This window comes from Crinia signifera, chromosome 6 (genome assembly GCF_055691185.1).
Source record: "Crinia signifera chromosome 6, ASM5569118v1, whole genome shotgun sequence".
Lineage (NCBI taxonomy): Eukaryota > Metazoa > Chordata > Amphibia > Anura > Myobatrachidae > Crinia > Crinia signifera.
In genome coordinates, this window is record NC_139222.1 from 195,195,252 (window position 1) to 195,221,299 (window position 26,048).

General features: G+C 45.1%; 1 protein-coding gene across 5 annotated transcripts in view; it reads left to right on the forward strand.

Annotated features, from left to right (window-relative positions):
* PSD (pleckstrin and Sec7 domain containing) overlaps positions 1-26,048 on the forward strand; it is a 325,459-nt gene that overhangs the window by 66,712 nt on the left and 232,699 nt on the right. For 4 of the 5 annotated variants that reach the window (XM_083148518.1, XM_083148517.1, XM_083148521.1 and 1 more), the window contains 2 exons: positions 18,208-19,251; positions 19,350-19,452. In XM_083148518.1, the coding sequence (XP_083004644.1) occupies positions 18,310-19,251; positions 19,350-19,452 (1,045 nt within the window). In that variant the 5' untranslated portion in view covers positions 18,208-18,309. Of the gene's footprint in view, positions 1-4,109; positions 4,179-18,207; positions 19,252-19,349; positions 19,453-26,048 lie in introns of those variants that run through there. The other variant, XM_083148520.1, reaches the window with a different exon arrangement.

Here is a 26,048-nt window from a genome sequence, read left to right on the forward strand (position 1 = left end):
ATCTTCTGACTGGTCACATAGATGCTATTGTTTTATGACATTTTTGCAGTGTGTCTTTCTGGTGGTATCTAACCTTCTGTTTGGCCATTTTAAACTCGCCATTGTTGGATACTTTAAAAGCTTCATCCAAAACAATGATTAGTAAATCCAGTGTTTTGGAGGTGAAAGCTACTGGTGTTGGGTTGGATGGCAGGATTAAATACACTGTTTTGTAAATGTTGCCTTGTGTTTCCTGTATCAAATAGAGTTAATATGGACTTGATGACATTGAATCACACAATTTTTTATACCTCACAACATGACCCCCTCCAGGGACACAATGCTCACAATGCTCAATTAGTGGGACTTCCCTCCTAATTTATGATTACCATCACCTGTGTTGAAACACTTTTCTTACCAGTGAACCTGTTTAAAACAGGTGATGGCAATCACACATTAAGAGGGAAGTCCAGAAACAAAGCATTGTGTCCCTCCTGGAATGGGTCATGTTGGGGGGTATGCATTTGTGTCATGCTAGTTTTTAAATTCTATGTGCAATAAGCATGATAAGACAGTTGGTGCCCATCATATGCATTTGGATAAATTATTTTGTTGACGACTAAAGTGGGTAAGTACCCGACAACCAAATATAACAGTTTAGCTTACTTGAACCCTTTCCTCACCATGTGGAAGATACCCACCCTGCCACAATGACATTGCAAGCATTTGTATACATACTTTTGTAAATATATTACTGATGGTCATACCCTCTGTCACTGCTTCTACATTTAAAGAAATAGTATTGTTATAGTCCCTAACAATCTGGCATTGCATACACATACTGTATATGTTAAATATAAAATCTGCAAAAAAGTAAGTCTGTCATTGTGTTCTCATAGTGACTGGCTTTGTTTAGTAGCAAAAAGTAGTTCCCCCACCACCACTCAGCCCAAATTAAACCGAACACTGCTTTTAATTCAGTCACTATAATTTATATGTTGACTGTGCTGAAAGTTTCCCTCTTTTGGAACGATCTGCTTCCTATAGACCAAAGGGATGGTCTAACAATTAATCCATACTTGTTTTCTCCAACATCCTGCTTCCGTGAGCAGTACCCTTGGGAAGAAGCTGAATAGGTTTGATCTCTACCCCTTTGGAAATAATTCAGCGGACTTATGTCACAGTCAATTGGAGCTGGTCCTGGCTGAGCACAGAGGAGCCCTGTGTGGTGCAGGAATTCTGGCAGAGTCTTCTGTTTGTCACAGCAGATAGAAAACTGTATTTAGAGTAACACTCACTACTTACTGCCATTTCTTGTGTTTCTTAGATACAAAATGTAATCTACCACACATTACTAAATGAATCTGAAACGCAGTCAGGACATAATAGACATGCTCAGATAAAGTGACGCATCCTAGGTTACAACCCCATCAAATATACACATTAGTAAATCCAGAGTCGGCCTTAGGCAAAGGCAAACTAGGCAATTGCCTAGGGCATTTGGAATGCCTAGGGGCACCAGCAGCTTCTGCTGATTAAAATGATATGCAGCATGCCTATATTCTGTGTGTGAGTGAGGCTGTATCTGCATATGAAATAGTGTATTCATGGAAATCACTGTAACATAGCATTCCGTATGCAGGTACAGCCACAGTCGCTCACAGAATATAGGACTGCCGCATATCATTTTAATAATCGGAAGCTCCTTTTGTGTGCTGGTCATAACAATGCAAATAAGATGAATTTTCAGCCAAAAATGCACCCAACGTTAGCAGAACTGGCTAGGAGCTGCATGGCCTATTGAGTCAAGATGTATGAGGAAACATCTGTATCCAAGCAGAGGCAGAGGTCACAGTGTTAGCGGCTGTGCGAGTGCTGTCTGCGGGTGGGTTGGTTGTGCAATAGTGTTCGGCATATGTGTAAGGGGCATTATGTGTGTCATGTGTATAAGGGCATTAATAATGTGCGACATATGTGTAACAGGCATTATGTGTGTCATGTGTATAAGGGCATTAATAATGTGCAACATATGTTAAATGGGCATTATGTGTGTCATGTGTATAAGGGCATTAATAATGTGCAACATACGTGTAAGGGGCATTATGTGTGTCATTATGTGTATGAAGGGCATTAATAAAGGTAGGCATAATGTGTAAAGGGCATTATGGTTTAAGGACATTAATAATGTGTGTCATGGGTAAGGGGCATTACTGTGTGGTATTATCAGGGGTGTAGAGAGAAAGGGGTAGGGGGTACAAATTACCCAGGCCAAAGTCTGATGGGAGGGCCCAGTACCCCCCCCTTAAGTGACAGGAGCAGCTGCAGCTCTTCTCCTCTGCCCAGCACACACTGCTTTGTGCTGGGTTGCAGTCTAGGGCGTAACTACCATAGGTGCAAGGGGTGCAGCTGCTATGGGGCCCAGAGCTGAAGGGGGCCCATCTTTGCTGTCTAAGTAATATGTTTTACATACATTTATCATCATCAGAAGCTAAATAGGGGGCCCTTACAAACTTTTGCTATGGGGCCTACGAATATCTAGGTACGCCTCTGGTTGCAGTGTGGCCATGGAGGTGGTTAAAATACAATATTTTCGCAGGATTTTTTTCTAAGGGTATAATGTGAATAATGTGAGGAGTAATGTACATAAGGTAAAGTGGTACTACAGTGTGATGTAACGTGAATAAGGGACACCATCGCATGATATAATGTGAATAAAGTTGCACTACTGTGTGGCATAATTTGAATTGGGGGTAAAATTGTGTGGCCATGCCCCTTCCCAGCAAGAACACACCCCTGTTTGGGCTGCGCACCAAATGTGTGCACTGTATCTATTTAAAATATTGCGGGTAGGAGCACCAAAATGATGACTGCTATGATGAGGGTTGATGGTGCAGGGAAAGGGGAGCAGGGTCAGAGGCGGAACTAGTGGCGGTGCTAGGGGACACCAGCCAAAATCTTGCCTAGGGAGTCATTTAGGCTAAGGCCGGCTCTGACATTATGAATACACAGAACTAAAATCACTGGAGATCATTTGCAGAATAAGAAAATAAATATACTTTTGGCTACAGTAGAGCGGCAATAGGTAGGAACGCAGTAACAGTATTCAATGCAAATTGTGTCAGCAAGCATCCAGACTACCCACTTTATTTGGGTACTAGGTGGGATTCATGATACTGGGAGAGCTCCCCATGACATTCCATGAGATTCGGGAAAATTAATGACTTGTTTTAAACAGGTTAATTGATAAGAAAGGTGCTTAAACACAGGTGATGGCAATCATAAATTAAGGGGGAAGTCCAGGAAAAGAGCATTCTGTCCCTCCTGTAGAGGGTTATGTTGGGAGGTATGTGCATGTATTGATACTGTCAGACCATAATGTACTGCAAAATATTTCCACTGTACTGTACCATATGCCATCTAGAATGGAGTATAATACCCCTTTCAGACTGCCAAATCAACCCGGGTTATGGCCATGTTAACCTGGGTTGATCTGTGTGTGAAAGCACCAAAGACACATTTCCCGGCTCAAGGGTTAAACATGACTGTGACCCAGGTTGCTGTGCAGTGTGAACGTTAACTCCACCCCAACCCCCAGTCTGACGGCAGCGACTCGGCAACGAGTCGGGTCGCTGTGGTTAGCAAGACACCACAAATGTTGGGTTGCTCCCAGGACGGACCCGTGTCCAAATCCCATTCGCATTAGCGGTGTGAAAGGGGTATAAATGGGTAAGAATGTCCTACTTCGTATAAATATTTATGCATTACAATTTGTCATAGTTAGTGGCTAGTCTTTATTGTATTAAATTTACTATAATCAAATTAGGTCTTAGAACCAATGAATACAAATAATAAATTATCTGAGGGGGGGGGGGGGGGGCGCTTTTTTTTACGGTTGTGCCAAGGGGTGCTCTCACTCCTAAATTTGCCCCTGCTGGTAGTGAAAAAAACAGATGCAAGTTAGTCCTTATTCCCACAGCAAGGTTGCATACTGCTTTGTGCAATCGCTCATATGGTGTTATGTTTCTCCACTGCATCTATTAGCTGGCTGTACATTTGGTCAGATAATGCAGATATATTTCACCTGAAGTTAGCCTATCAGTGACAGTGGTCATGTGACTAACTGATATTCACAACAAGATGTGTGACCAGAGCTTGGAGCTGTTCCTGCATAGAGCTCAGAGATGCTGGAAGCCAATTCTGTGAGTATAATATACCCCAAACCTACAGCAAAAGTAAATGAGAGTCACAATTGTGGTTGCCTCCACAAACAGAGCCCTTGCATGGAGAGAGTATTCCTGCTGTAATGTCGTTTAATAGGTGAGGCCAGAGTATTCCCAAAGACTGTCCTCATTGGAACCTAATGGTTCAGGTTTTGAAGTTTTCCATGGCTCACCACAGATTGTTAAATCAAATTGCCTGCAATACTAATTAAATCACCTGTGGCTAAGGATATACTATAAAACCTGGACCGTAAGGGTGCATGAAGACCGCAATTGAGAATCTGTGTGTTAGATGATCTTATTTAACCTATTAGGCTTGCCGTAATATACTTTTATTACAGGGGTGACCTCTACACAGGTAATGTGGCTGGCTAAATTCAAGCCTGCATTTCACCTGGTGCTAATCAGCCAGATGTGGCAGTAATATTTACTACAAAACATGCAACATCTAGCATTTACTATTATTGTCCTATTTAATATGGCAGACACAAATTGTATATTTTGGGAATCCATTGTTTAGTAAATAAATCCTTATGTCTTAGGGCCTTATTTTGGTTCATTCTTTCTGACAAAATTCTTCTTAGATGGACAAAACCATGTGCACTGCAGGGGGGGGCAGATGTAACCATGGCCGCCGAGAGGGGGGGGGGGAGGGTACATTTTACCTGGGCCCGGGCCTATCAGGGGGCCCGGGGCCCGAGAACACATAAAAAACATTTTTTTTTTTTTTTTTATCTCCAAGTGGTGCGGGTTCCTTGTAGCGGGAGTCGGGACTTGGAGCGTGGGCGGCTGTACATCAAAGGAGAGGCCGCGGTGAGCGGGGGGCTTCTTACTATCACACACTGCACTGTGTGTAGTGTGTTGTGCAGGCAGCGGCATTCCACCGCTGCGGAGCTTCCGTGCAGAGAGACTCTCGCGAGATGATGTCATCATCTCGCAGGTCTCCTGCCTGGATCTGCAGACTGCAGCAGCTGGGACCGGATGCTGCAGCCTGCTTGTGGGAGAGAGTCTGACAACAACAGGAAGGGGAAGGGGAAGGTGCGGTGTGGAGCCGGAGGAGCTCAGAGGCTGAGCTCACTGAACAAGTGCTGAGTCTGACACACTGACACAGAAAACACCCTGTGCACCCAGTCTAAAAACAAGTAGTAAGTACACTTGTCTCCTCTCCTCTGCCTGGCTTAATTTCTATGATGTATTTGTATATATATATATATATAAATATATATATATATATATATATATATATATATAATATATATATATAATCTATATATATATATATATTATATATATATATATATATAGATTATATATATATATATTGATTATATATATATATATAATCTATATATATATATATATATTCTATATATATACATATATATTCTATATATATATATATATATATATATATATATATATATATATATATATATACACACACATCTCTGTGGCATATGTATAATGGGCATCTCTGTGTGGCATATGTATAATAACTGTTACGGAGCGGGGCATATGTATAATGGGCATCACGGTGTGGCATATGTATAATGGGCATCACGGTGTGTGGCATATGTATAATGGACATCACGGTGTGGGGCATATGTATAATGGGCATCACGGTGTGTGGCATATGTATAATGGGCATCACGGTGTGTGGCATATGTATAATGGGCATCACGGTGTGTGGCATATGTATAATGGGCATCACGGTGTGTGGCATATGTATAATGGGCATCACGGTGTGGGGCATATGTATAATGGACATCACGGTGTGGGGCATATGTATAATGGGCATCACGGTGTGGGGCATATGTATAATGGGCATCACGGTGTGGGGCATATGTATAATGGGCATCACGGTGTGTGGCATATGTATAATGGGCATCACGGTGTGTGGCATATGTATAATGGGCATCACGGTGTGGGGCATATGTATAATGGGCATCACGGTGTGGGGCATATGTATAATGGAGCATCACGGTGTGTGGCATATGTATAATGGGCATCACGGTGTGGGGCATATGTATAATGGACATCACGGTGTGGGGCATATGCATAATGGGCATCACGGTCTGTGGTATATGTATAATGGGCATCACGGTCTGTGGTATATGCATAATGGGCATCACGGTCTGTGGTATATGTATAATGGGCATCACGGTGTGGGGCATATGTATAATGGGCATCACGGTGTGTGGCATATGTATAATGGGCATCACGGTGTGGGGCATATGTATAATGGGCATCACGGTGTGGGGCATATGTATAATGGAGCATCACGGTGTGTGGCATATGTATAATGGGCATCACGGTGTGGGGCATATGTATAATGGACATCACGGTGTGGGGCATATGTATAATGGGCATCATGGTCTGTGGTATATGCATAATGGGCATCATGGTCTGTGGTATATGCATAATGGGCATCATGGTCTGTGGTATATGTATAATGGGCATCACGGTGTGGGGCATATGTATAATGGGCATCACGGTGTGCGTCATATGTATAATGGACATCACGGTGTGGGGCATATGTATAATGGGCATCACGGTGTGCGTCATATGTATAATGGAGCATCACGGTGTGTGGCATATGTATAATGGGCATCACGGTGTGGGGCATATGTATAATGGGCATCACGGTGTGGGGCATATGTATAATGGGCATCACGGTGTGGGGCATATGTATAATGGGCATCACGGTGTGGGGCATATGTATAATGGGCATCACGGTGTGTGGCATATGTATAATGGAGCATCACGGTGTGTGGCATATGTATAATGGGCATCACGGTGTGGGGCATATGTATAATGGGCATCACGGTGTGGGGCATATGTATAATGGGCATCACGGTGTGGGGCATATGTATAATGGGCATCACCGTGTGGGGCATATGTATAATGGACATCACGGTGTGGGGCATATGTATAATGGGCATCACGGTGTGCGTCATATGTATAATGGAGCATCACGGTGTGTGGCATATGTATAATGGGCATCACGGTGTGGGGCATATGTATAATGGGCATCACGGTGTGGGGCATATGTATAATGGGCATCACGGTGTGGGGCATATGTATAATGGGCATCACGGTGTGTGGCATATGTATAATGGAGCATCACGGTGTGTGGCATATGTATAATGGGCATCACGGTGTGGGGCATATGTATAATGGGCATCACGGTGTGGGGCATATGTATAATGGGCATCACGGTGTGGGGCATATGTATAATGGGCATCACCGTGTGGGGCATATGTATAATGGGCATCACGGTGTGTGGCATATGTATAATGGGCTTGACGGTGTGGGGCATATGTATAATGGGCATCACGGTGTGTGGCATATGTATAATGGGCATCACGGTGTGTGGCACATATATAATCATCATCACACTGTGTGGTATATGTATAATGGGCATCACGGTGTGTGGCAAATATATCATCAGCATCACACTGTGTGGTATATGTATAACGGGCATCTCTGTGAGTGGCATATGTATAATGGGCATCACGGTGTGTGGCATATGTATAATGGGCATCACGGTGTGTGACATATGTATAATGGGCATCACGGTGTGGGGCATATGTATAATGGACATCACGGTGTGTGGCATATGTATAATGGAGCATCACGGTGTGGGGCATATGTATAATGGGCTTGACGGTGTGGGGCATATGTATAACGGGCATCTCTGTGAGTGGCATATGTATAATAAGCGTTACAATGTGGGGCATATGTATAATAAGTGTGACAGAGTGAGGAATTATGTTTTTCTTTTTTTTCTCTCTCCTTTTTTTTAATGTAATGCCCCGCCCCTTTTGTAGCTCCTCCCACATCTCCTCCGCCCACTTTCTGCCCCCGCCCACAGTTCCTGAACCTATTTTCCTACAAAAATAGCACTGCTGTTTCACCCCCCCCCCCCCCCTTCCCCCATGGGGGCCCTGGGAAGTTGTTGTACCGGGGCCCAGGATTTCTCTTGGCAGCCCTGGATGTAACATGTGCAGAGAGAATTAGATTTGGGTGAGTAATTTTGTTTCTGTGCAGGGAAAATACTGACTGCTTTATTTGGTACTTGTTTCCTAGCACGGCCACAATCGCGGCCATCGGGGGTAATTTTTAGTGGCCTGCGACACGACCGACGCGATGCCCCCGATTTTTCCATTGAAAATAGTGAAAAATCGGGTCGGTCGCGTCGTGTGCACATAAAAATGCTTAAATGGTCCAGACGCGATGCCCCCGATTTCCCCATAGGGAACAATGTTAAATGCCTCAATTTACCCGCGATGACCACGATTTCCCATAGGAAACAATGTTAAATGGATCAATTTACCCAAATCAGCATAGGAAAGAATGGTAAATGGGCCAGAAACCCCAAAAAAACCCACAGAGCAGTGGAATGTCCCCCCAAAAGTAGTTGACGCCACCCCGCCATCAACGTGAACCCGAAGCGTGGCGAGGGGCGGCGGTATGCGTCCTCCGACCTTTTCATGCCCTACTATCCACTAGGGCGTGGAGTGAGAATAGAATAGTGTGGCGAGCGCAGCGAGCCACCGAGCCCGAAGCGTGGCGAGGGGACGCGGATACCTTCACAGGTAAACGCGTCCCTTCGCGGGCTTCCCAGGTGTCCGCGTCGCCATGGACACCTGGGAAGCCTGCGAGGGGACGCGTATAACTGTGAAGGTATCCGCGTCCCCTCGCCACGCTTCGGGCTCGGTGGCTCGCTGCGCTCGCCACACTATTCTATTCTCACTCCACGCCCTAGTGGATAGTAGGGCATGAAAAGGTCGGAGGACGCGTACCGCCGCCCCTCGTGGGCTCGCTGCGCTCGCCACGCTTCGGGTTCACGTTGATGGCGGGGTGGCGTCAACTATTTTTGGGGGGACATTTCAATGTTCAGGGGTGTTTTTGGCCCATTTACTATTGTTTCTATGATAATTTGGCTAAATTGAGCCATTTCACATTGTTTCCTATGGGAAATCGTGGTCATCGCGGGTAAATTGAGGCATTTAACATTGTTCTCTATGGGGAAATCGCGGGCATCGCGTCTGGCCCATCGCACCCGATTTTTTAGCGCCCGCGATGGCCCCGATTTTACCCCCGATGACCGCGATTAAGATCGTTGTGGCCGTGCTAGGAAACAAGTACCCTTTATTTTTACACTGCAATATAGATCTCACTTTGAAGTAAAACCCCACCCAAGTCTAATTCTCTCTGCACATGTTACATCTGCCCCACCTGCAGTTCACATGGTTTTGCCCATCTAAGAAGGATTTTGTCAGAAAGAATGAACCAAAATAAGGCCCTTAGTTACTTAGAAGTATCCTGAGGTGTTCTGCCATTCTTAAATAATCCATTATTTTTCTTATTTGAACCCTGCTTAGCTGCGGTCCTGCCCTTAAATTTTGCTAAATAACTTCTGCTATTTATTATAGTATATATTGCTGAAAGCATCATTTCTACACTACCAGGTAACCCCACTTACATAGGCGTGGTATAGCTCACAAACCATGTCTAGGTCGACATGAGTATGTCATGTTTTTTCAATGTCGACACACCTGAGTGCATGGATTCCCAATTAATGTGCTTTCTGCTCCCCCGTGCTTTGGCCCAGCTGTCCTTACTGTTCCCAGTCGACATTTTCATGTGTTGACCATATATGTAGACATTTATGTCTACTTATTGTCTGAAGCCCTAGACCAGGCATAGGCAACCTGTGGCTCTCCAGCTGGTGTGAAAATACAAGTGCAAGCATGCCTTGCCACAGGCTGCCTACTCCTGTCCTAGAGCTTGTCAGCCATCGAGATACCCACTCAAGTAATGGTACGGGTAGAGGTATACTGTATGTGTGCCTGTAGGTTATTATTTTTCTAAATTTAATTCTATAGAGCCTTTTCTTAAAAGTGCTTTAATAGCTTGTATTGTGTGCTTAAAATGCTCTATGCGGCCACATCTGCTCAAATATAATATTGCAATGGGAGAATGTTATGGAGCACATTGCCTACCTGACTCTCTCCTTCAGGGAGAAAATGCTCTGTTCCTGGACTAATGTATGATTGCCATCACCTGTGGTGAAACACCTTTCTTATCACTTACCTAGCTCCCCACAGGTGATGGCAATCATACCCGAGCCATGCGAGGGGACGCGGTGCTATGTTTCAGTGTTCATATCAACTGTGTCGACATTTGGGTCAAAAAACTGTGAAAACCCCATGTCGACATTTTGACTGTCCACCTTGCCCATGTCAACTGTTCTGCATGTCGACCCAATGCATGTCTTTCTAACTGCTGGAGACCTAAGGATCCATACCCTGTATTAGTATCCCAGCAACCTGAGCTACACACCCCTCCTGATGGGAGGGAGACAGGTAAAGTGGATGGGGAAAGATACTTGAAGTGTGTGGATACGGGGTGGTGGGGAGTTGAGAAACCGCGTTTCCCCAATAATAGGACACTGTCTTATTTTTTTATTTGGAACAAAAAAACACCATAGGGCTTATTTTCGGGGTAGGGCTTTTTTTATTCCATTCCCTCTTTTATCCCCATCATTCCCCCCCCCCCCCATTCCTTCTTTTATCTCCATCATGCCCCCCCCCCCTGCCTCACCTTATACTTTCAGCACAACTCCCTCTTTCCTTCTGCGTTTTAAGCCTTTCCGCTGCTGCTGTCACTCTGCTCCCGCCTGTGTACCGTAAAGATGCCGCTTGGATGGTGCACGGCAACGTCATGCACAATGCATCCCTGGGAACGGGAGGTTTCAGGGCTGCTACCGTATTGCAGCACCATCAATTTCTCCATTTCATGCAGGGCGGGGGTGAGGGGGATAGCGGGGGTATTGGTAGTTTAGCGCAAGGACTCGGGAAAATGGGTATTTCAGTAGATCTTATTTTCGAGGTAGGGCTTATTTTTTCCCATTGTCCAGAAACAAGGGTAGGTCTTATTTTCTGGGTAGATCTTATTATCGGGGAAACATGGTAGGAGGGAGAGCTGGGGGTTAGGTGGGCAGATTAGAGAGACACAGATGTGTGGGAAGAGGTCAGATGGAGACAAAGACAAGGGAACAGGGATAAAGGCAGCGGTGTAACTATAGCACCGCAGCCCCCGCCACCGCGCGGGGGGGGGGGGGGCGCTGTGCATGTGGGGGCGCCGGGGGCTGCGGTGCTATAGTTACACCCCCCCCCCCCCCAATCCCCCGCAGACTTACCTATCTCGCTGGTCCCGGCAGCTCCGTTCTTCTGCTGAGGACCACCACAAAATGGCTGCCCCCATATAGCACACTGTTCTCTGAAACTGTCTGCTGTATGGGGGCGGACATTTTGTGGTGGTCCTCAGCAGAAGAACGGAGCCGCCGGGACCAGCACGATAGGTAAGGCTGCGGGGGATTGGGGGGGTTTGCATGGGCGATGGGGCGGCGGGGGGAGGGGGTGCTTGGCGGGGTGGCGGCGGCGGGGGGAGGGGGTGCTTGGTGGGGCGGCGGGGGGGCGCCCCCCCTAACGGCGGGGGGGCGCCCAAAACTTAGCTACGCCACTGGATGAAGGAAAGGTACTGTAGGGCAGAGATGAATGAGAGACAGGTGGGGAAGGTACGATAGAGAAGGTAGAAAGACATGCAGGGGGGATAAAGGTAAGAGAAAGAAAGAAACGCAGATTGGGGAGGAGGGACAAAACTGGAAGAGTGGAGGAATTAAAAACACCAGGCACAATAGCTAGATAGGCGAGTGGCACTGAACATTGTGTATAATTCCAATATTTAAAGGGTGTTAGTTGGACATAAAATTTAAGAGTTTACTGTCATATATAAACCCTCCATACTTTTGTCTAAATAAGCACTTCATTCTGAAACTTAAATAATGAAGCACCAACCATACAGATGCAAATTTTGACACATGGATTTGTATTAAATTAGTCAACATGTACAAGAGTAGTGCTTAACCACCGTCCATACTCATATGGGCAAAAGGAGAATTGTCAGAGAACATGTGACAAGGCAACAGCGAGGAAGGCATGAGACTGAGCGAGATTTATCAGAGATTCCAGAGTAGATACGTTACACATAGAGGGGGTAATTCTGGTTGGTTTGCAAAAGTAAACGCCTTCTTTAATGGACAAACCCATATACATTGCAGGTGGGGCTGATGTAACATGTGCAGAAAGAGTTATATTTGCTAAACTTTATTAATAAAACGTTACTTAATAAAAGTAAACTTTATTAAGTACATTCTACTTCTCCACTCTTTAGAAGCTTTTAAATACCCTATGTCCTTCCTCTCTCCCCTTGTAATATCTGTGCTTCACGTACCTCATCTGAGCATCAGAAGATACGCTCTCATTCTAGTAGCTCTGCACCACATTCTCAGCCTGAGCACCAGAAGCTGCTCTTCCCACCTCCTGCCTGCCAAGGTATGAAGTTGGAGGGCAGCTCTTGGGTGTGGGAATGGCCATGCTGTGGTCCTTTTGGCAGGTCAGTTACTGTATTAGATGGAGTTTACACTAAACCAAGAAGTGTAGTCAATGGGGACTTAAAAGGAAGGAACAAGGCTATGAACATTGAAATCTGTTGTTTTTTTGGCTCTATAACTGCAGTACTTGTTACATAAACTACACTAAACTGAGGAATATTTGGTGAATTTGTTCTATGTGGTTGCACTAAATTGTAGACATTAACTATGAAAAGTCACATACCTTTATTTTATCTTATCTTTGGAGTCAGCAGCTGGAAACATGATAATTGTTTCTGGGGTGGCATGCTGGTGGCATGGCCTCCTCCCTCTCACCTGGACATACTCTCTTGGCATGTGGAGATATGTGGGTCTGGTATGCTGTATGATTATTCACAGGCACTATGTATTTCTGCGTGTAGAATGAGTTAGGGTGGGAGGGTGACCTCCTCTCCCATTAATCCATGCCCCCTCCTCACTAAAATGAGACTGTAAGAAAAAGATTGATCAACAGAGTTTTTTTTTCTTTCCATGCAGACTTGTCACAATACCAAGCTAGACCTCCTCAAAAATTAAGCCATTTGTCATCTGAGCAAACAAGGGACCAGATGTATTAAGCTAATAAAAAGTGATAAAATAGAGAGTGACAAACACAAGCAGCCAATCAGTTCCTACCTGCCATGTTATTAGCTGGGTTTGAAAAATGACAGGTAGAAGCTGATTGGCTGGTTGTTTATCTCACTCACCTTTATTACTTTTTGAAGCTTGATACATCTGGCCCGACCTGTTTCATTTATTTCAGTCCAAAAATGTAAACACTAATTTAATTACACAGTAGAATCTGCAACAAACAGATTTATATAGTGTATAGCTTGACACACACACACACACACACACACACACACTCCTTGGGATTTATTATAACAAGATGTACTGTATGAGGGGAAAAAAATCATCTGGGAAAAGAATACAACAGAATGCCTGACAGATGTTCTGAAAAAGACTTGTCACTGTCGGCAATATTAATTTTGTAGTTAAACAGGGTCTTAAGTAACAGTAAAAAAGATCAACATTCGAAAGGGGCATTCAATTAGAGCTGGTAAGTAACTGTGGGCTCATTGATCCCCTGGGGCTAGTTTATTAGCCCCCATCGGCAGCACTGATGACCAGCGGGTAAACTGGTGCCGCAATCCTGGTGACACAAAAATCATTTAACTTTTCTCAGATTCTAAGTGTCAGTACCCGTTAACACGTTAATATAATGGGCATTAAACAGGGTCTTGGGTCAAAGGAAGTGCAATTGAATAGCCATGGGTTAAAGTCTTAGGCCATCTCCCTTTTTCTCCTGCGGTAATTTACTGAATTCCCCCTAAAAATAATCTCAACATGGGTCATTCATGAGTTTTAATGAAAGGATACGTTTCCTAAGATGGGAGTACTATTGAAGATGGGATGTTGGCCTTAGCAACCAATGATCTTCTAAAAGGTGCTAAATAAATAAGAAGTAGGATCTGATTGGTTGCGCATAGCAACATCCCATCTGCAATAGAATTTGCATCTTAGTAAATGTACCTCAAAGTGTGCAGAACTGTAGATGTTGTATTACTGTACTTAGGCCAGACGGTGGTTCTCCACCTCAGGTTTCCCAACAGGTCATGTTTTGAGGATTAATCGTTGTGGAAGCAGGTGGCATAATTGCTGATGTGCCAAAATAGATTAACTCTGTGCATGATTAAAGAAATCCACAAAACATGGCATTGATTGAGGCACCTACTTCTGCACCTCGGTCTAGTTGCACATGGTTTTACTAGGAGCTGCACTGTGCTGTTGGCCATGGCCTCTGTGTACAAGGTTCCAATGGCAGCAGTTGGTTATAGTGAGGGCTTTCCTTACAAAGTTATTGTTAGGAGAGCATTGGTCAATGATGCGATACTTCAAAAGCTTCAAAATATGTCCTCCTATCTAAAAAATGCCAGAGTTTTAACCGTCAAAGTATTAATAGATTTTCAAAGGAGACCATATTCCAAATGCAGATGGCCATATTTTAAAATTTAAAATGTTATTGAAATGCATTAAACATTTACTCCAATGTTAAAAACATGATCTTATGATTAGTCACTTATCTAGGGTGAAGCTTATATTATAAAGTAAATTATAACATATATCTTCTATTGTCCTTTATTTATAAGGTGCCTCCTCCAAGTGTTTGTAGCACCATATAGGAAAAATACAAAAACACACAAACCATACAATAAGTTTATACAGATTGTAGACCGGGGTAGAAATGTGCAAATTCTACACAAGCGTGCCAGCAGATAACAATAGCAGTCAGTGACCCAGTGCTCTGATTGGCTGACAGGGCATAGCTGCTGGGTGATTGAAGGCACACTGGAAACAGGGGTAGAGCACAGTGAGAAACAAGTTGGTGTACTTGTGAGTTTACAGTAATAATAAAATTGCAGCGCCACATACTTTTGGCAAATGAACAATTAATACTTTATTCACATATAGCTTTTTGGACTCCTTAATAGTATTTAAATGAACATATAATTTAAAATTTAGATTTGAATATATTTACAATATACAACCTAAACTACGATAGTGACTCAATTTTGAATTCTGTCTACGCTGGTTTTCTTGTATGATACAGGTTTTGTGATCTATGCAGGGCCAGCTTGGTAATGCCTGTGCCTTCACGCAGCTTGAGATGGGTGTTCCATGGGTGTTGCCCTCACTTTAAGTAGTGGTAAGTCACACGTCAGAGTCTCTTCCTCTTCTAGGTCGCCAGTTCTGTTGCACACATTACTAAGTCCAACAAACAGGACGATTTGAAGATTGACAAATCTTTCCTTTCCCGTTCTTTCTCTTCTTTACTACATGCTGCTGCTCACTTACAGTAAGCATAGTTGTAGATTGTCCGCACCATGGAATATTGGGAGCCCTGTTTGGAAAAGAGAGATCTGGTGCTGAAATTCAGACCACACTGTGCTAGAAGCACCATAGCAAAGAGTGACACCACAGGCAAAGAAGAGGAACAGCACTGGTTTTGAAAGATGCAGGGTGCTAGAATAAACACGAAGTACTATTCATACCACCTCCTGGAAAGGCAGTTAGAAGCAGATGCACTAAGCTTCAAAAAGTGATAAATAACAACCAATCTGCTCCTACCTGCCATGTCACAGGCTGGGTTTGAAAAATGTCATGCAGGACCTGATTGGCTGGTTCTTTATCACTTTCCATTTTATCACTTTTTGAAGCTTATTGCAACTAGCCCTTAGTCAGTGGACACATTAAACCTCCACCTCCCAAGCAGCAGTGACATAAAACCAATAGCAATGACATTTACTACATAGGCTTCCTTTGCTTCCTTCCCCAACCAACTCCAACATTACATTAATAGCATTCACATTTAATCATTTCATGACCAAACCTAGTTCCCTTCTCAGCAGGTTCTATGCAATATGGCCAGTAACACAGCAGGGTGCTTTAGCAATGATGAAAGGTATATACTGTACATACATAAGACAGTGTCTACACACTGTGGTTTGCAGTGTTAATGTTTATCTTTTATTGCTAAAAATGGTGTAAAGATGTGAGAGGATCCACCTAGCAGCCATTCAAGGCAGATAATGAGGCGGATACAGAGATGAAATTAAAATCCGGGCACATTATTCAAAAGTAAAAAAAAGAGAGAGATTGAAAAAAGGGCACAGTTGTGTGGTGCTGTATGCATCTGCAATCCAGTGTCTAGGTAAACAGTCAGTGGGTTGCCATTGCCAAAAGATCCACACGCACTCGTCGTTGTCATCATTGACTCGCACTAGGTTGACATTGATAAAAGGTCACCACAAAAAAAAGTGAAAAACTTGTGTCAACATTTTAGCACTGTCAACCTTGTGCATGTTGACCTATTGATTGTCTTTCTAGACAATGTCAACCCTTTCATACGGAACCCAGCATCTCTGGTGCTTAAATCCTGCATTGTTAGCATCTGTTTCTTTACTATTCGTCAAAAACATTAATAGTGTGCACTTGTATCGTCCTTTATAGGAACTGAAACTGATAACTCCTCTACTTGGACATATCATTGGACTCTCAGGGAGTATACAGCCCCCGTATATGCTTATGTGCTGGGATTTGCAGGCTGCAGTTGCTTGCACACACCCTGTTCCACTTTGCATCATCCGCTGTACCGCTAAAATGCCCAAGAATTGTTGTTAGATAGTTGAAAAAAAAAAAATCAAGCTAGTGCTTAAATATCAGACTGCTGTTGTTATGCACCTGTTGTAGAGAGTGGATTCCTTGGCAGCACCAGTGGTGTAATGAACTTTTTTGGCTAAATTTATACTCGCCAATATCTTCTGTAATCAGACTCTGAGTGCATGGGGGAGAGAGACTCTTAGTTTCTCTATGGCACCATGAGTGGAGCCAGAAGAAGGGGGGGGGGGGGGGGGGGTGGCAGCACAGGAGATAAAGGGGAGCAGTCAGCACTGATTATGCTGCTTTCTGGCCTCCTGTGTGTGTGGGCGAGGTGGTTGCAGAGGATGCTGCTGGAGCCAGGAGCGGAAATGCAGGGCTCCAGCAGTAAAAAAAAATCAGTGGTGGAAGAGACAGGAGCTGGGCACACCACAGGGAGGGAGCTCAAGCTGGTGGCTGGGAGCATGGCAGCGGGCTCCAGTGGCGGCAGGACTGGGAGCTGGGGTGCATCCCACGTGGGTACCCGGCAGGGAGGGAGTGTACTCCAATGCACTCATGGGCTCCGCACTTAGGGCGGGATGTATTAATATACATCGCCGCCCAGCCACCGCGATGCTACCGCATATGTACTAACATATGCGGCTAGCATCGGGGTGCGGTGACGGAGGCCCCCGCGATACCTGTAATGTGGTTTGCGGGGGTCTCCGTCACATCCCGGCGGCTGTCAGTATCCCGGGTCTCCTCCTCCCCCCTGCAGCCGGATGTCCTCCCGGCTGTGACACCTGCTGGGGGAGGAGGAGATCGATGGAGGACAGGAGGGGGGGCAGCGCGGACGGCAGGCAGCAGAGGGTGGTGATACCCTGCCCGGCGGAGACGGGGCGGACGGGTAATGATACATAGGAAAATGCGGTAAAACCCTGGTTTTACCGCATTTTCCCTTTAGTACATCCCGCTGCATCTGCGCTACAGACCGCACTGACTCCCCCAAGCCACTGCCGGGTCTGCGGCAGCATTGTTACGCTACTGGGCAGCACAATGGTGTAATGGTTAGCATTCCTGCCTCGCAGAACGGAGGTCATGCGTTCAATTCCCATCATGGCCCTAACTGTGTGGAGTTTGTATATTCTCCATTTACGAAAGCTTCTAAAAACGAAAAGAGGCATTTCTGTCTATCAGGTCTCTATTGCATCCTACAGTAGGAAATGATAGACCAAATGTGATTGGTTGCTATGGGCAACAAGCTTTAGTAAATTTACTCCCTATTCTCTAAAGAGCTGTGGAATATGTGGGCGCTATATAAATAATGGTTAATATAATAATAATGATGGTATTAATTCCTGTTTAGTAATAATATGCTTTTATTTTTTTCAGAACCCAGCAAAGATGCACAGATACATAAAGCAGTGTGTGTTTCATGAACCCTTCATTTTATACCTGAATGGATTACATATATGAGAGCTGCTGTGACGTGGAATGATGGCTCAAACCAGTGGAGTTGTACGCTTCCTCCCTGAAGGGGACTGTATACTCTCCTCTCCTAGAGCTCTCAGAGAAGTTGAAGGGAAGCCCTGGGTGCAGTCGTTGGACTCTGAGGGAGTATTCAGCTCCCATCGTTGTTTTTCTCCGAATCTGAACTCCAGGAGGATCCAAGTACTGAGGAAAAGCCTTACACCGGAAGCCAGACGTGCTCACTTAGGGATGTATAATAGTACAGGGTCTTTGGTTTGCAATGTTTCTGAAACAGGACAGAGGTCTGGAAGGGTAACTGCTCCTTGCAGTCCACTGAGAAGCAGTCCTTTATACTCACCTGGCTGCAGGAGACCTTTAGTGCTTCCACAGTCCGTGGGACAAAGCTCTATTGTAACCTTTACATTTGTCAAAAAGTCCAGTGTGCAGACTTTAAATGGGATCCCAACAGAGTGTGACTCCGGGCAAGGTGTGCCACTGGGAGGTGCTGACCAAGGCAGAGAATGTTGTGCTAACACTGCCACAGATCTGGAAATGTGCCATGGGGAAAATGTCGAGGCTTTGGATGATATTAGCATCACACAAAGAGTTGGATCTCCACAGCTTCCCTCTTCTCCCCAAGGAGGTAGAGCACAGCTGACATCTGACAGTCCACAGACATGCCAGAGGCTATCAGACTGGGAATCTGGCAGAGAGAGTCCCTGCTCTATTGCCGGGTCAGACTGTCACCTGTGCTCACATTGTGACTCTCCCACTAAATATGTTAATACAAGCACCCCAGCACCAAACATCATTCCATCTGCAAACAATATGCCCTCAAGTCCTTCTCAAAGCCCCTTGCTCAGACGGCTTATAGGAGAAACGAATTTCTGCACAGATGAAGTTACATCACCAATTAAAGAGGGGTCTAATGAGCAATCACCAAGGAGATTAGATCTCAGCCAGCAGGTACCCTAGTGGTTTCATTTTCCTGTCTTAATATATATACTTTATTCACTGGACAAATCACTTCAATCTATTTACCTGTTGTTTTTTAAATGGTTCAGGTAGACACATGGGGTTGTCCAAAGGAGGCTTCTTTACATGCACAGAAGATTGCAAAAGCAAAGTGGGAGTTCTTCTATGGTTCGCCTGACTCACAAAGGACTGGTAAGAGCTGCGCTGTATGTAAGGCTGCAGAAACTCTGTGTCACGTATACAGTACTAGTACTTCCATATACAGTAGATGCTGTTTTACATTTTTATAGAAATGGTTGTTTAAGCCAAAACATTAAATTATTGTATGCACACACCATAACAATAGCCCTAACCTCCACCTGCAGCGTTACATAATGTTATACAAATGTCTTCCCTCAGCTTGAGATAAAATGTAATTATCTCTGCACAAGTTACATCTGCCCCACTGCAGTGCACATGGTTTTGTCCATCTAAGAAGTATTTTGTCAGAAAGAGTGAACTTGAATAAGGCTCAGTATCACACGTGAAGTAATTAGCTCCACCTGTGGATCTTTTAAAATGTGTCAGTGAGTAATGAGTGCACCTTTGCAGCAGCTAGGTTGTCTTGAAAACGTGAACTGTTGGTAGCTCACGAGGATCGGTGTTGGCTACCACTGACTTAGACCAAAATAAGTCTTAAAAATAAGACCACCACCCCCCCCCCCTTCAGCTCTGGGCAGGTCCAATGGGGGAGGGGGACTTTAATGCTAATCTGAGAATTTGTTGTGCACAGACAGAAAGCGCAATACCCCCTTGCTAATTTGCGAGAGAATTGCGATTGGGTGGCTTAAGGCCCCATACACTAGGGTGATGTACAAAGCAATTTACATGGGCTTTCAGTGAGAAATCACATGTTCAGTGCCCAGATTGCACGTACATGATAAGTGATGGTCACTCACTACAGTAGGCTGCACCTGCAGGGGTGAAATGCATCGCAGGTCATCAGTCCGGCACAGCTCCCTGTGCGAGACGCCGCCCCTGCTGCCGGGTCTCCAGCTTCAGCCCAGGCCGGTGTTCCCCTGGAGGGGGGGGTGCTCATGCTTTGGTCAGGGGCACCTGATGTAAAAAGAGTCCCCGGCTGTGATATGACACTGTTGGCTGTTTGAGCCCGGTGCTGGTTTCCAAAATACGGGGGACCCTACTCTTTTTGTCCCCCGTATTTTGGGAACCAGGACTGGGCCAAGAGCCTGGTGCTGGTAATAGATATACAGGGGGACGCCAGCATTTTTCCCCCCAGTTTTTCTGTAACCAGGACCGGCTCAATGAGCCCGGGCTGGTTATAGCCGAGAAGGGGGACCCCACAATGTTTTTTAAAATGATTTATTTATTTTTGTATTTTATTACATAGTTATAGTTAGGATAGCTACTAGCCTGAAATAGCCCTATTTAGGCCAGCCCCCCTAGCACCCCGTAGTTCAGCCCATCAGATAAATTGTATGGTACAAGTGTATGAAGTAAGATAAATTGCATGCGATTTGTCACGGTAGATAAATTGCATGCAATATATCTGATGCAAAATAAACACTCAAGTACAGAATCTGACGTGCAGGTCTCCTGGGAAGCTGCCGGGGAGTTCAAGGAAAATCTGATGCAATTTCAAGTGTCAGATAAATCCTAGTGTATGGTAACCTTTATTGCCATCCACTCACAAATCCATACGCAATTCCTGAGCCATCAAATGGTTTTAGCCATCTGTGCAAATGTGAGTAGATCTTAAGGCCCCAATACATTGGGCTCACCCATTTTCTCCGTCAGCTCACCGGGGGGCGGATATACGTTTAGGCACTTGATGTGTCAAATTTTACAATTTTACATGTGATAAATCGCATTTGTTTTATTACATGCAACTCCCGGGGAGCTGCAGGCAGAGGACAGCAGTGTGCTACAGGCATATTCCAAGTGGTCCTTAGCAGAGAGGGAGACACGGGAACTTGGAGATCCTGCAGTGGGGAGTGGCTGCTGATTCATTTGTATGGTTGTGGGTTTTGTTTTGTTTTTTTAACTCGCCCGGCTTCGCCTGCACGTCTCTCAAGGTCCCCCCACCCGCCATCTCTCTGTGCCCCCCCACACACACCACTGATTATCAGGGCACTGGGTGGCAGCAGACTGTCAATCACTTACTGTCTGGGGTGTGGGTGGCAACAGACTCTGGCCCTCATTTTGGTTGGCTCGCAAAGCAGTGTTAGTTTGCTGCTTTGCGAGCCTTGTAGCACTGCCCCTGCTCATCACTGATTTTCCCTGCAGCACTGTGAATAGATGTTTTGCATAAATACCCATTCGCAACCTTGTGTGGGTGTCCAAAATCATTCGATGGTCGCCAGCCATCAAATGATTTTTGAAATGTGTTCACTAATCAAAGTCACTCTCTGGTGTCTTAGAATAGCGGCGCCCTGCTAAATGAACAGGGTGGGCAGCTGACATCCGATGGTGTCAACCGCCCACCCCAGGAAGGCCTTAGCTACCCCTGTTCGAATGGGGACACCAGCATTTTCCTGGGCACACCCAGCGTGCAAAGCCCCCTACCCCCGACTGCCTCCTGCAAAACCTTTCCCAGCTGCGAGGGCCATGGAGACTATGCAAGTTTCCATGGGCGCCTGCAGTAAAGACCTGCACATGCGCAGGCAGAAAACATCGGCTACGAGAATGAGGGCCTCAGTCAGAGGCGTAGCTACCGTAAGGCAGCCACCGTGGCTGCTTGTAGGAGCAAGCGCCAGCGGGGCGCCCCCGGTGCCCGGGCACTCTGGTCAGACCCACCCTTACCCCTCCGCATGCCGCCGCCACCGCATTCAGTCCGGCACCGCAGATAGCTTCCGGGCTCCGTCTCCTGCAGTAATGAAAAATGACACGACAAAATGGCTGCCCCCTAATAGCAGACAGTTTTTAAGGATGCTAGAGGAGGCCGCCGCCTCCTCTAACATCCCTAAAAAAATTGTCTGCTGTACGGGGGCAGCCATTTTGTCGTGTCATTTTTCATTACTGCAGGAGACGGAGGCTATCTGCGGTGCCGGACTGAATGCGGGGCCGGCGGCGGCGGCATGCGAAGGGGTAAGGTAATTTTTTGGCGGGGGGCGCCACAATATTAGTTACGCCTCTGGCCTCAGTGTGTGAAAATGGACATGTGTCACTGCTCTTAAGCAGGGAGGGAAGAGTCCAAATTTCTCCTTCGTTGAACAGAGATTTTCTGCATCTGCAAAGGGCAGCGTGCGATGGCTTGATGGTAAGCCAGAGATCCGTTGCTCTGTCCTAGGATGCAGATTGGATCACTACTGCAATACAAGACGTCTGCTTGTAATAGACGCCTCCTGCATCATCATACAGCGCTACCACTGCTATCAACAGTGACGCCAACCACATCTGAATCAGGCCCAATAACCCTAAACGTATAAGGTCACATTGTGGCTGGCAACTCCTATTGTATATGATCTGATGTTCAGCTCTAATGTCTCCGGTAGACCTCAGGAAATGGAGCATATTTTTGGGAACTGTAGTGATGTGAATCTGATGTACCGTTACTGCCATCTACAGTTTCTGTTGTGCGCTCAGCCCTGGATCCATACAGAAAGATGTTATTCAACATATGCAAATGGATGTCCAGCTGTCAAAAAAATAACATATGGTTCTGCAAGGCTGCAAATCTTACCCTAAGAAATATATGCTGTCAGCATATCTTCTTTAAGACTGAGGTGACTGCAGAGTACAGTTAGGAAATAACCTTGGTAGTCAATTAGCCCATACTTGCCTACTTTTGAAAACTAGTTTCAAGGAGATTGAAGGGGCGTGTCATGCTCCACCCAAAGGGCGTGTCTAGTTCCTTTATATGGAGAGATTGTGAAAAAAAGATTGTGGGTGTGTACTGCTACATCTGAGGGGAATCTCGTACAATGTATTATATACAAATGTAGATGAGCCCCAAAGCAGTTAGTAAGAGCTACTATACTTGGTAACGTGCTGGGTATTGGCGCTGATGATTCAATGTACAGTAAATGTATCTGCCTCTCATTCCTTTTTCCCCAAAGATGTAACAGTGTAATGTGGGCTAGGTGACATGAGGGAGATTGCTAGACTAATGAGGGAGAGAGGGAGATTGCTGCTATTTCAGGGAGTCTCCTGCAGAATGCAGGAGGGTAGGTAACTGTGAATTAGCCACAAGTCGGTTCCCCCTGTACGTGTGGTCATGTGCCACAATTACAGTAGCCCTAGACTTGCAGTATTTCTTTCTTTTCACTACAAAAACCTCCAAGTCCAGAATTTAGTAGGTTATTCAGACCTGATCACTGGGCTGTGAGTCCTGCAATCAGGTAATCGCTGCTCAGCCAGAGTGAAATCCCACCGTGTGCAAGGCTTGTGAAAATATCACATCATAGGGCCCTAAACAGTCCATACAGCCCCCCAAAAGTGCCCTATACCTCATGCTCCCAGTAATACTCACCTCCCCGGCAATGTTCCCTCTAATTTTACGAAGGCTGTGTGCGGCAAAAGATTTTGGCTGTGCAACTTTGGAAGAAATTTAAAATTTTTGTGCGTCACTTATATATAACTGGAAAATGACGTTCAACATTTGTGTTAACTTTACTTCAAAATGATATTAAACATTTAAACATTCAAAACACAGCACACAATGTAGTTAATGGGTAAAACACACATTAATTGAGTCCACAACTGCAAAAAGGGACCACTGCTGCTTTGTGCGCTCTGTTGTAATGTCTGTGCGCATGCTCGTGGAGTTGTGTGCGCGCGCACATGCGCACAGCTTAGAGGGAACACTGCTCCCCGGCCTCTGCTTCTGCTGCCGCCTGCTCCTTCCATCTCTGAGGGGAGGAGAGTGCAGATCACGCTTCTCCTACTGCTTGCTGACTCCAGCAGCCATTTCAAATATGGCATCGGCTTGTGGACTGATTGAAGTTCATGGCAGCCAATCTCTGGCCATGGCAGCCGGTACACGAGATCTGGTTCGCTGGTGGCCGACACCACATTTGAATTGTGAAATGTGCATACAGCCAGCCGTGGTGTTATGGCCTCCGGCACCCCCAAGTCACTGCGGGGACGGCTGGAGCAGTAGCTACCCCCCTGGTGGCTGGCAAGTAATGCAGTCCTGACCATGGCCTAGGGATGGCCATTGACCATCAATGATTCAAAATCATCACTGGTTTATTGTGGATGTAGAATAGTTTTGCCATCGATGGGGGAGAACCAGATGGTTTCCCACCATCTATGTCCAGCTTAAACGAATAATTTTTTCCCCAAGGGTGAAGCATAGCTCCGCCCCTGACACCCGGGAAGCAGTGTTTTGATTGTCCTGCAGAATGTAGTTTGCTGTGCTGCATAGGCTCTTCTGCTGCTGATGCTGATCCTCTTACACAATGCAGTGCAGGTAGGGGGGTGTGTAATCACACTTATCGTACACCAGTGAATTTCCCTAGCTAAGGAGCTCAAGTAGTCCCCCTGCTCAGCTAGAGTTTTTTCATTCTATTTCCCCTCAAGACGACATGGCCATGCCTCCTGTTATTAAGCCTTTATTGTTTTACCAATCGGGCGCAAGTGACTGTGAGGGGTTGCCGCAAATTAGGTTGTGCTTGGGTGCACCAGGCACATGTGTGCACGACTATGTACTACATTCAGCAAAGTTTGTGTGGCAATAGTTGGAAGGTTTTAATGTATCTAATGCTCTTCACGGTATCATTCTTGAAGTTGTAGAGTAACTGTAATTCATTAAATAGAACATTCATTAATTCATTCTTTCTAGAACAACAGAACTGACCTTGTGCCCCTTGAACAATATGGGAAGCTGTCCATCGCATGTGCTGAGCACGAAAGGTTGGCTTATATTATACATGTCCCAGATAGGCTAATTATAATAACCCCTTCATGACTAGATACATGTGAACTGCAAACTGGACATACAGTAAGTAAAACTAGTGCTACAGTGTGAAAGAAAAAAAAAGTTCCAGATGACTATATAAATTTTAATCAGAAAGACAATAAAAATGCTAAAAGACAGGATTACACTACATCAGTCCTTTAATTTAATTTTTTTTTATTTAATCGACATATAATTGAATCCAAATTTATGCCACTCCACCATGTTCCGCCACTTAAGAGCAGGTTTAGATTGAAATCTGATGCTTGCTAAAGAAAGAATGATAATGTCTTCATTGCATAAAATGCTGTTATGTGGCCTTCACACAGGGTTATGGGAGCTTTGTGCTGATTGATCTGTCACTGCCTGCCTTCTCAATAGAGTGAATAAAGGCAATGACTAGATATTTCAAGCATGCTTGAAATATCTAGTCCGGTGATAGCGATGCGCAGGGCCGCGCATCATTATGGGCCCTACACAAACACAGCAATCTAGTCACTACTCCTGATGGATTAAGGGTCTGATGATTCAAAATGGATTATAAAAGCAAAATGTTTCTCAAATGGGTAAAAACTTTGCACTTCAAGTGAAGTATGTGTAACACTGTGGTTTTCCTTTTTTTTTTTTTTACGGGAGATAGATTTAGATTCCCCTTTCTAAAGATATGGACAAAAACATCTGGAAAATTGTGAAAAACGGGTTGTTGTTTTTTGCACACTCAATGCATTTTTTCCTCTATTTGGATACAACCCATGCTTTGCTGTCAGCAGATAAGGCTTAAAGAAAATTACCAATGAGCTAGCACCATATCAGGGCATGGACTCAATACATCAACACTCAATATCATATGCAAACTGGTCAAGTGGTTTCTAAAAACCGTTTGCCTGAATGC